A 12371-nucleotide genomic window follows, 5' to 3' on the forward strand; every position below is an offset into this window, starting at 1 on the left:
AGATCTCTTGACCCATAGGAGGTGCAGGGCTGGTTTTAGGTTTGTTAGAAAGAGACTGTAATGTACTATACGATGTCTGATTTTCATTTTTTACATCATGGCATTACCCCTTTAAGTAATTATCAGTCAGTGTTTGCTTTATTTCTGTAAAATTATGTTATACATTCTAAATCTATTCTTAAATATCTTGTTAACAGTTGTATAAAAGAAAGCCAGCTTTACCTGATAACCAGAGTCATTGCAGGTCATGTAGCACTTGCCACAGTTAATGCACATCTCTTCATCAATCAGAGCTACAACGTGTTCACTGATGTTTAATTTACCATATGATCCAATATACTGCAATGCTCTGCCAATTACATCCTGGAGAGGAAGACAGGGTATATATTAGACTGAGATTTACTTTTATTTTTTTCTGTAGTACAATTAAGCTACACACAAAATCACATTAAATGGAAACATGCTCAAGTGTGGCTCATTTTAAGTAAGTTAAGTTTAAGGATCTCTAATAATGTAATTGCTTAAATTCCATAATTGCAAACAAAGGAGAAATCCCAAATTCTGCAGTATTAGCCAGTGTACTATACTGAGGCTGTAATAAACAGTACATCCCAGAGCACTGTCCTTGGTCCTGAAGTCTTACTGCTAACCCTGCATAGATCTACCTAAAATAGAAACTCTATTCATAGTCATTTCAAAAAGGCAGATTTACTATTCCTATAGATGGCATAGACGTAGAAAGGTTTTCTAGACCTGCACCAGATTTATTATTGTTGCTCAGGCTGGATGATAAATTTGGTGCAACACTAGACACTTTTGTCTAACTCTATACCAACTATTAGTTTGTATCCAAATGTTATGTCTGAATTGTAGCACCAAGCCATTTGCCCTTTTCTGTGAATCCGCACCCCATTTCTGTTACACCAAACTTTCTACACCTAGCTGCATAAAATTCCTCTAAACATTGCGCCACATTTTGCTGCAGATTAAGGCAAAATATAGTAGCACTAACAATGGTAAATGTGCACCATTTTTATTTTATTTTTTACAAAATATTGACAACCATAAAGATACATGACCCATCCTTACTATTCACATGATAGATTTCCCCCACTCCTTATGCCATCATGATCCATTTTTCTATTGAACCAAAGGCTTTAATTTTCTGTGGTCAGCAAAAGTTCCCCAAAGTAGAGCTTTGCTTAAACTTGCTAAATGGGTCTACCAGTAATAATAATTTTTTATCAAGTGCCCACAACTTGCTCCCTGAAATAGAAGATTAATATTTATCTGCTCCCGTCGCTCTGATCCTCCATGCTGCCTCTGCTGTCTTCATCTTCTGGTCCCTACACTTTTTACATCCAGTGGTGCAGGGTCCTGTGTCCCTGCTTCCTTTGCCGCTCCTGGTCCTCGCACCGCCGCTGCTGCTTCTCCCCGTGCATGGATGAAAACATCCGGTGTCTGGGGGAGAAGTCAATGGCAGGCAGGGACGGGGCTAGGGAGGCTCGTCCCCATTCCCGCCTGCCATTGGCTGCTCCCCCCGACATCTGATGTTTTCATCCTAGCACCGGGAGAAGCAGCAGCGGTGGTGCGGGGACCAGGAGAGGCACAGGGAGCAGGGACCCAGGTAAGTATATTCAGTATATTCAGTGTGGGGGGGCCGGCATATTGGGAGGATTTTTATAGGATTGGATAACCCCTTTAATTAGGATAAATATATATAGAAAGCTTATATACCCCAATTTGAGAATCAAAGCATGATAGAATTGCTTATCTATCAAACAAGGTGGACACCCCAATAACAGTAAAGTTAGACAGCTTATTTGCTTAAATTTGAAAATCATGGAGTCATAGGATTGGTTATCTATTAAACAAGGAGGACACTGTTCAGTTAGATAGCTCTGTGCCCTGGACAGTGATTGATGCAAACTGCGCTGTCTCCTATGGATCCCTTCAGCTTCAAATTACAGTCCCTGCACTGTCCCTGCAGTCTCCCTATTCTCTCCCTACAGTGTGTAAAAACTCTCCCTTCAATCTCGCTACACTGTCCCTGCTGTCCATCTATCCAATATTTCAGAATTAAATGCTTTTAGCAACACTGCTTTAAGCAACAGTATGCGGGTTGAGACTTTTAAAAGGCTGTGATATCATAAGGGCTGGCTAGCTGTTGATTAGCTGTCTGCATGGCAATATGTATGATCTCACATTCCCAGGCTTCTTACTTTCCCTTTGTAACACATGCAAATGCCATTTTAGGAAAAAAATACTTGTTACCGCAAAATGCGAGGAAATTCAGATTTGTTGCAAATCTAATTTTTCCTAAACTTCAGATCGAATTCCATTTCGGATGCTTCAGTCTCTCAACGCTAACCATAATATCAACCTAGATTGTATCAATGATTTTATGTATGTCATTAATATTTACTTACCTTATTTCAGTGGTAGCTCGGAAGCCTTTTGTCTAAACATGGTATCCCAAATTCTATTTCAGGAGTTTACAGGTAAGCTCTGAATCATCATTCAATGAAACATTGTAGTATAATGAAAGTTTATTTTATTTATTTTTTATAATGTTTATCAATCACTAGGTGTATGGCAGTTATGGCTTGCCTACTTCCATCACTTGTGTTGAGATCAAGCTTGCAGCTGCTGATGTTGAGAACTGCTCACCCATAAAAGAGTCAACATCTAATGTAAGTGGCAGCTATCTAACTAATGATCCAATAAATAATGTTCCCCGGCCATACTAATCAGTAGATATTTGTTTACTTCACTATTTTTAGATGGAGATGAAAGCTTTCGTCCACTAAATTGCATTCATGGAAGTTTTGATCATCTTACAAAACGGCATCACCATTAAAAGACTTTACAAAAGAGCAGAGTTCCTTTATGCCCAACTACCAGACTAATTGTTTGCCAATTTAATTGCACCTTTAACAAAAAACAAAATACTTCAACTGGTTCTGGCTTCTTGGCCTCTGTCATTTCAATTGACACCTCTGCTTTAAAGTTTGAAGTCCATAGAGACAAAATGGCTTCTGACTCAAAGAGTTTACATGAGAAGCAAGAAAAAGAATAAACAAAGCCCAATTCAGCTGCTAACTTTTATTCCTTTTATTTCCTGAACAGGCGTATATTTGTAATTTTTTTGTTTTATTTTCGGGAGCACCAAACAAAGTAATTTCCACCAAAACAAGTGTTTGGGTGGACGCCCTTGACCTCTCTGACATGGGTTAGTATTCATACTTTTTTGTGATGCTTCTGTAATAATCTTTTGTTTTTGCACTTATGTAGTTTATTACTAGTAATGAGCGGGAGGTGCCATATTTGATTTCGACGAAATTCGCAAATATTCACTTGAATATTCGTCTCATATTCGTCGAAAACGAATATTCGTCATTATTCTAGTTATCGCAATTAATATGCGATTTAAATAATCGCGTATTGCGATTTTAACTTAAGGCAACTTTCCTATTGGTTTGATATCTAGAATTAGCCAAAATGATGAATATGACGAATGTATTCGTCATATTCCTCATAACGAAGATAACAAAGTATTCTCCATCTTCGTTTTAGCTCCATATTCGTCAACTTCGCTATTTCTAACAATCAAATAGGAAAGTTGACAATAGAGACAGCTAAGTTTAATTCGCTATGCGATTATATTACTTTGCTTGTTTTTTTAATAAATAGAATAATTATAATTATTATCAAGTATTATAATTAGAGTTGAGCGAACACCTGAATGTTCGGGTTCGAGAAGTTCGGCCTAACTTCCCGGAAATGTTCGGGTTCGGGATCCGAACCCGATCCGAACTTCGTCCCGAACCCGAACCCCATTAAAGTCAATGGGGACCCGAACTTTTCGGTACTAAAAAGGCTGTAAAACAGCCCAGGAAAGGGCTAGAGGGCTGCAAAAGGCAGCAACGTGTAGGTAAATCCCCTGCAAACAAATGTGGATAGAGAAATGAATTAAAATAAAAATTAAATAAATATAAATTAACCAAAATCAATTGGAGAGAGGTCCCATAGCAGAGAATCTGGCTTCACGTCACCCACCACTGGAACAGTCCATTCTCAGATATTTAGGCCCCGGCACACAGGCAGAGGAGAGAGGTCCCGTAACAGAGAATCTGTCTTCATGTCAGCAGAGAATCAGTCTTCATATCATAGCAGAGAATCAGGCTTCACGTCAGCCACCACTGCAACAGTCCATTGTCATAAATTTAGGCCAAGCACCCAGGCAGAGGAGAGAGGTCCCATAGCAGAGAATCAGGCTTCACGTCACCCACCACTGTAAGAGTCCATTTTCATAAATTTAGGCCCAGCACCCAGGCAGAGGAGAGAGGTCCCGAAACAGATAATCTGGCTTCATGTCAGCAGAGAATCAGTCTTCAATGTCATAGCAGAGAATCAGGCTTCACGTCAGCCACCACTGCAACAGTCCATTGTCATAAATTTAGGCCCAGCACCCAGGCAGAGGAGAGAGGTCCCGTAACAGACAATCTGGCTTCATGTCAGCAGAGAATCAGTCTTCATGTCATAGCAGAGAATCAGGCTTCACGTCAGCCACCAGTGCAACAGTCCATTGGCATATATTTAGGCCCAGCACCCAGGCAGAGGAGAGAGGTCCCGTAACAGACAATCTGGCTTCATGTCAGCAGAGAATTAGTCTGCATGTCATAGCAGAGAATCAGGCTTCACGTCACCCAACATTGGAACAGTCCATTGGCATATATTTAGGCCCCGGCACCCAGACAGAGGAGAAGTTCATTCAACTTTGGGTAGCCTCGCAATATAATGGTAAAATGAAAATAAAAATAGGATTGAATGAGGAAGTGCCCTAGAGTACAATAATATATGTTTAAGGGGAGGTAGTTAATGTCTAATCTGGACAAGGGACGGACAAGTCCTGTGGGATCCATGCCTGGTTCATTTTTATGAACGTCAGCTTGTCCACATTGGCTGTAGACAGGCGGCTGCGTTTGTCTGTAATGATGCCTCCTGCCGTGCTGAATACACGTTCAGACAAAACGCTGGCCGCCGGGCAGGCCAGCACCTCTAAGGCATAAAAGGCCAGCTCTGGCCACGTGGACAATTTAGAGACCCAGAAGTTGAATGGGGCCGAACCATCAGTCAGTACGTGGAGGGGTGTGCACAAGTACTGTTCCACCATGTTAGTGAAATGTTGCCTCCTGCTAACACGTTGCGTATCAGGTGGTGGTGCAGTTAGCTGTGGCGTGTTGACAAAAGTTTTCCACATCTCTGCGATGCTAACCCTGCCCTCAGAGGAGCTGGCCGTGACACAGCTGCCTTGGCGACCTCTCGCTCCTCCTCTGCCTTGGCCTTGGGCTTCCACTTGTTCCCCTGTGACATTTGGGAATGCTCTCAGTAGTGCGTCTACCAACGTGCGCTTGTACTCGCGCATCTTCCTATCACGCTCCAGTGCAGGAAGTAAGGTGGGCACATTGTCTTTGTAGCGTGGATCCAGCAGGGTGGCAACCCAGTAGTCCGCACACGTTAAAATGTGGGCAACTCTGCTGTCGTTGCGCAGGCACTGCAGCATGTAGTTGCTCATGTGTGCCAGGCTGCCCAGGGGTAAGGACAAGCTGTCGTCTGTAAGAGGCGTATCGTCATCGTCCTGCCTTTCCCCCCAGCCACGCACCAGTGATGGGCCCGAGCTGTGTTGGGTGCCACCCCGCTGTGACCATGCTTCATCCTCATCCTCCTCCACCTCCTCCTCATCCTCGTCCTCCTCGTCCTCCAGTAGTGGGCCCTGGCTGGCGACATTTGTACCTGGCCTCTGCTGTTGCAAAAAACCTCCCTCTGAGTCACTTCGAAGAGACTGGCCTGAAAGTGCTAAAAATGACCCCTCTTCCTCCTCCTCCTCCTCCTCCTGGGCCACCTCCTCTTCCATCATCGCCCTAAGTGTTTTCTCAAGGAGACATAGAAGTGGTATTGTAACGCTGATAACGGCGTCATCGCCACTGGCCATGTTGGTGGAGTACTCGAAACAGCGCAACAGGGCACACAGGTCTCGCATGGAGGCCCAGTCATTGGTGGTGAAGTGGTGCTGTTCCGCAGTGCGACTGACACGTACGTGCTGCAGCTGAAACTCCACTATGGCCTGCTGCTGCTCGCACAGTCTGTCCAGCATGTGCAAGGTGGAGTTCCACCTGGTGGGCACGTCGCATATGAGGCGGTGAGCGGGAAGGCCGAAGTTATGCTGTAGCGCAGACAGGCGAGCAGCGGCAGGATGTGAACGCCGGAAGCGCGAACAGACGGCCCGCACTTTATGCAGCAGCTCTGACATGTCGGGGTAGTTGTGAATGAACTTCTGCACCACCAAATTCAGCACATGCGCCAGGCAAGGGATGTGCGTCAAACTGGCTAGTCCCAGAGCTGCAACGAGATTTCGCCCATTATCGCACACCACCAGGCCGGGCTTGAGGCTCACCGGCAGCAACCACTCGTCGGTCTGTTGTTCTATACCCCGCCACAACTCCTGTGCGGTGTGGGGCCTGTCCCCCAAACATATGAGTTTCAGAATGGCCTGCTGACGTTTACCCCGGGCTGTGCTGAAGTTGGTGGTGAAGGTGTGTGGCTGACTGGATGAGCAGGTGGAAGAAGAGGAGGAGGAAGCCGAGAAGGACGAGGTGGCAACAGGAGGCAAAGAATGTTGCCCTGCAATCCTTGGCGGCGGAAGGACGTGCGCCAAACAGCTCTCCGCCTGGGGCCCAGCTGCCACTACATTTACCCAGTGTGCAGTTAGGGAGATATAGCGTCCCTGGCCGTGCTTACTGGTCCACGTATCTGTGGTTAGGTGGACCTTGCTACAGATGGCGTTGCACAGTGCACACTTGATTTTATCGGATACTTGGTTGTGCAGGGAAGGCACGGCTCTCTTGGAGAAGTAGTGGCGGCTGGGAACAACATACTGTGTGACAGCAAGCGACATGAGCTGTTTGAAGCTGTCTGTGTCCACCAGCCTAAATGACAGCATTTCATAGGCCAGTAGTTTAGAAATGCTGGCATTCAGAGCCAGGGATCGAGGGTGGCTAGGTGGGAATTTACACTTTCTCTCAAATGTTTGTGAGATGGAGAGCTGAACGCTGCCGTGTGACATGGTTGAGACGCTTGGTGACGGAGGTGGTGGTGGTGTTGGTGGTACATCCCCTGTTTGCTGGGCGGCAGGTGCCAACGTTCCTCCAGAGGCGGAGGAAGAGGCCGAGGCGGCAGCAGCAGAAGAGGCCGAGGCGGCAGCAGCAGAAGAGGTAGCAGGGGGAGCCTGAGTGACTTCCTTGGTTTTAAGGTGTTTACTCCACTGCAGTTCATGCTTTGCATGCAGGTGCCTGGTCATGCAGGTTGTGCTCAGGTTCAGAACGTTAATGCCTCGCTTCAGGCTCTGATGGCACAGCGTGCAAACCACTCGGGTCTTGTCGTCAGCACATTGTTTGAAGAAGTGCCATGCCAGGGAACTCCTTGAAGCTGCCTTTGGGGTGCTCGGTCCCAGATGGCGGCGGTCAGTAGCAGGCGGAGTCTCTTGGCGGCGGGTGTTCTGCTTTTGCCCACTGCTCCCTCTTTTGCTACGCTGTTGGCTCGGTCTCACCACTGCCTCTTCCTCCGAACTGTGAAAGTCAGTGGCACGACCTTCATTCCATGTGGGGTCTAGGACCTCATCGTCCCCTGCATCGTCTTCCACCCAGTCTTGATCCCTGACCTCCTGTTCAGTCTGCACACTGCAGAAAGACGCAGCAGTTGGCACCTGTGTTTCGTCATCATCAGAGACATGCTGAGGTGGTATTCCCATGTCCTCCTCATCAGGAAACATAAGTGGTTGTGCGTCAGTGCAGTCTATGTCTTCCACCGCTGGGGAAGGGCTAGGTGGATGCCCTTGGGAAACCCTGCCAGCAGAGTCTTCAAACAGCATAAGAGACTGCTGCATAACTTGAGGCTCAGACAGTTTCCCTGATATGCATGGGGGTGATGTGACAGACTGATGGGGTTGGTTTTCAGGCGCCATCTGTGCGCTTTCTGCAGAAGACTGGGTGGGAGATAATGTGAACGTGCTGGATCCACTGTCGGCCACCCAATTGACTAATGCCTGTACCTGCTCAGGCCTTACCATCCTTAGAACGGCATTGGGCCCCACCATATATCGCTGTAAATTCTGGCGGCTACTGGGACCTGAAGTAGTTGGTACACTAGGACGTGTGGATGTGGCAGAACGGCCACGTCCTCTCCCAGCACCAGAGGGTCCACTAACACCACCACGACCATGTCCACGTCCGCGTCCCTTAATAGATGTTTTCCTCATTGTTATCGTTCACCACAACAACAAAAATATTATTTGGCCCAATGTATTGTATTTATATTCAGCTGAATATAAATTTGAGGCCTAGTATTTAGGCGCTGGGTGACCGGTATAGATTTACTGACAGAATTAGACTTTGAAATGCACAGTAGCGTGTGTGTGAAGTTATTCTGAATGACCCTATGTGCACCTTGAATATTATATACCCTTTTAGGGATAGATTTCAAATAGCTCTGATATAGCAGAAACCCCTAAATTATGAAATTGCTAAATTGGGAATTGTATTTCAACCCAGAACAAAAAATGTGCTTTGACGGACACTAAATAACTTGCCCAGCCAGAACAGTACAGCGGTAACGACAGATTTAGCGGGATATACATTTGAGGCCTAGTATTTAGGCGCTGGGTGACCGGTATGGATTTAGTGACAGAATTAGACTTGGAAATGCACAGTAGCGTGTGTGTGAAGTTATTCTGAATGACCCTATGTGCACCTTGAATATTATATACCCTTTTAGGGATAGATTTCAAATAGCTCTGATATAGAAGAAACCACTAAATTATGAAATTGCTAAATTGGGAATTGTATTTCAACCCAGAACAAAAAATGTGCTTTGACGGACACTAAATAACTTGCCCAGCCAGAACAGTACAGCGGTAACGACAGATTTAGCGGGATATGAATTTGAGGCCTAGTATTTAGGCGCTGGGTGACCGGTATGGATTTACTGACAGAATTAAACTTGGAAATGCACAGTAGCGTGTGTGTGAAGTTATTCTGAATGACCCTATATGCACCTTAAATATTTTATACCCTTTTAGGGATAGATTTCAAATAGCTCTGATACAGCAGAAACCACTAAATTATGAAATTGCTAAATTGGGAATTGTATTTCAACCCAGAACAAAAAATGTGCTTTGACGGACACTAAATAACTTTCCCAGCCAGAACAGTACAGCGGTAACGACAGATTTAGCGGGATATAAATTTGAGGCCTAGTATTTAGGCGCTGGGTGACCGGTATGGATTTAGTGACCACACTATTACTGGTTAAATGCACTTGGTGTGACAGCTTGACCAACCACACTACTGAGGGTTAAATGCACTTGGTGACAGGCGCAGCTTGCCCCTGATGTAGTATATGGCCAAAAAATGAACAGACTATTGCTGGTTAAATGCACTTGGTGTGACAGCTTCACCCTCATGTAGGCTTTAGCCAAAAAACAACCACACCATTGAGGGTTAAATGCACTTGGTGACAGGCGCAGCTTGCCCCTGATGTAGTATATGGCCAAAAAATGAACAGACTATTGCTGGTTAAATGCACTTGGTGTGACAGCTTGACTAACCACACTACTGAGGGTTAAATGCACTTGGTGACGGGCGCAGCTTGCCCCTGATGTAGTATATGGCCAAAAATAAACAGACTATTGCTGGTTAAATGCACTTGGTGTGACAGCTTCACCCTGATGTAGGCTTTAGCCAAAAAACAACCACACCATTGAGGGTTAAATGCACTTGGTCGCAGCTTGTGCTGGCGCACCACAAGACACAAAATGGCCGCCGATCACCTCAGAAAAAAGTGACTGACAAACGGTCTGGGCACCCTAAAAACAGTGAGCAATTGAATTTCAGCAGCTCAATGATGCACAGCTGCAGATCGATCGATTAATCAAGTCCTTTGGAGGAGTTTATCTGCCTAATCTTAAATAGAGGCTGGGTCACATGGTGCTCTGGCCAATCACAGCCATGCCAATAGTAGGCATGGCTGTGACGGCCTCTTGGGGCAAGTAGTATGACGCTTGTTGATTGGCTGCTTTGCAGCCTTTCAGAAAGCACCAAGAAAGCGTCACAAAAGCGCCAAGAAAGCGACGAACACCGAACCCGAACCCGGACTTTTACGAAAATGTCCGGGTTCGGGTCCGTGTCACGGACACCCCAAAATTCGGTACGAACCCGAACTATACAGTTCGAGTTCGCTCATCCCTAATTATAATTATTTTATTTATTTAAAAAAAAGCAAAGTAATATTATCACATAGCGAATTAAACACAGCTGTCTCTAGAGTCAACTTTCCTATTTGATTGCTAGAATTAGTGAAGGTGACGAATATGGAGCTAAAACGAAGATGAAGAATACTTCGTTATCTTCGTTTTGAGGAATATGACGAATACACTCGTCATATTCGTCAAGCGTCATCTTCGCTAATTCTACCAAGCCAACCATAGTAAACCAGCTCTAAGTTAAATTCGCAATTCGATTAATATAACTTGAATTAATCAAATTGCGATTTCAACTTAGAGCTGTGTTTCTAATGGGTCATCTTGCTAGAATTAACTAAGTTAACGAATATGGAATATAGCAGTGCTAAGTTGAAATCGCAATTCGATTAATTCAAGTTATATTAATCTAATTACGATTTCAACTTAATTCTCACATCCGACAGTACATTCTAGTATGGAGGCGTTCCCATGGTGATGGGGACGCTCCATGAGCATGGAAGTCAGCAGAAGTGGCAACGGGCACTGACTGGAGACTGGAGAAGCCAGGAAGCCAGGAATCCTCAGGACAGGTAAGAACTACTTTTGGAAAGTGGGAAAGAAAAAAATATAACAATAAAAAAATAAAAAAAGAATATTTGAAATAGCCAAACGAAATATTAGTGAATTAGCAAAGTGCTGATATTCAATAAAAAAATTAGCTATTCGAATATTTGCGCTCAACACAATTTATTACTAGTGATGGACGAACATCGGTCGTTTCGTGAACGAGCGTTCGCTATCAAATGTTTTAGGTTCAATTTGTCCGAATCAGCCAATAAATTCAATTTGAATCAAAAATAGTTGAAAGGGAATCTGTCACCTGGATAATCAATATTAAACCAAAAGTATGTCTTTACAGCACTTCAGACCTTCTTTCCATAGGTTTTTTTTTCCTTGAAGCTCGCTATATATCTTCATAAAAATCCACTTGTATCCTTATGCTAATAAGGAATTAAGTTTCCTAGAGGGGCATTATTTTCATTCAAAAGGTGCCCAGAAACGCAGTCAATCAAGTGCACAGGCCCGCCCCCCTACAGAGCCCAAGCATGCCTCTCTCTCTACTCATACACTGCGCCCCCAGCATTGCCATCTTATAGTTTAACTGAGGGCATCGGCGCATGTCCAGTAAAACAATTGAGGCTGATGCCCTGTTGGCGAAGCTGAAGGGAAAGGGTGGGCAGGGTTATCCACTACTAGTGACGTAGGTGGGGGGGGCATAATGGCAATGGAAATGCTTGGGACATAGTGGCCTCTGTAGGGGACCTGAGCACTTGATGGGGGGTACTCCTGGGCACCTTTTCAATGAAAATAGCGCCCCTCTGGGCAATGCAATCCCTCATTAGAATAAGAATAAAAGTGGATTTTTATGAAGATATAAAGTGAGAAAACATATGGAAATAAGGTCTAAAGTGCTGTAAGGACATACGTTTGATTTAATATTGATTATCCAGGTGACAGATTCCTTTAAATGCCTGTAAAAGTCTCTCTTTCTCTATCTCTCTCTATCTTGTAAAATTCTTCTGAAGAAAACTAATCAGAATTTAATAAAGAATTTGGGTCAAATTTTAATTCTAAAGAATCAATTTGCTCATCTCTCGATTTGCTCATCTCTACTGTGATGCATCGATTTAGATGCAATGGGCTGTTTGTTCTACACTGGTATGGTTTGGTATAATATCATGCGTGTGACCTTCTGATGATGTCCTATCTGTTTTTGTGGCTCATTTTTTTTAAAAGTATTGATATATTTGTACCGGCTGTTTCAAGTATTTATTTCTTACAACAAATCTGACACCAGCGACCATCAAACTGTTTGCACAGACACATAGCTGTAGTACATCTGATTAAAACTTTTAATATGCAAATTAGACCTCTGGTGCAATGAAGTGTCTATTTTGCTTTTTTTGCACCCAAATCTTGCTCCTTTCTGTGGTCATCTTCTCCCTAGTTGCTTTGATAGACAAGACCATGCAGTGGTAAAGAAGCCAGGGAGGGGGTGGCCCCAGAAAGGAGC

General features: G+C 44.4%; 1 protein-coding gene across 1 annotated transcript in view; it reads right to left on the reverse strand.

Annotated features, from left to right (window-relative positions):
• DPYD (dihydropyrimidine dehydrogenase) overlaps window positions 1-12371 on the reverse strand; it is a 1350396-nt gene that overhangs the window by 3251 nt on the left and 1334774 nt on the right. Inside the window, exon 22 of the mRNA XM_044302252.1 lies at window positions 223-363. Within this exon, the coding sequence (XP_044158187.1) occupies window positions 223-363 (141 nt within the window). The remainder of the gene's footprint in view (window positions 1-222; window positions 364-12371) is intronic.

The sequence above is a fragment of the Bufo gargarizans genome, chromosome 7, assembly GCF_014858855.1.
Source record: "Bufo gargarizans isolate SCDJY-AF-19 chromosome 7, ASM1485885v1, whole genome shotgun sequence".
NCBI lineage: Eukaryota > Metazoa > Chordata > Amphibia > Anura > Bufonidae > Bufo > Bufo gargarizans.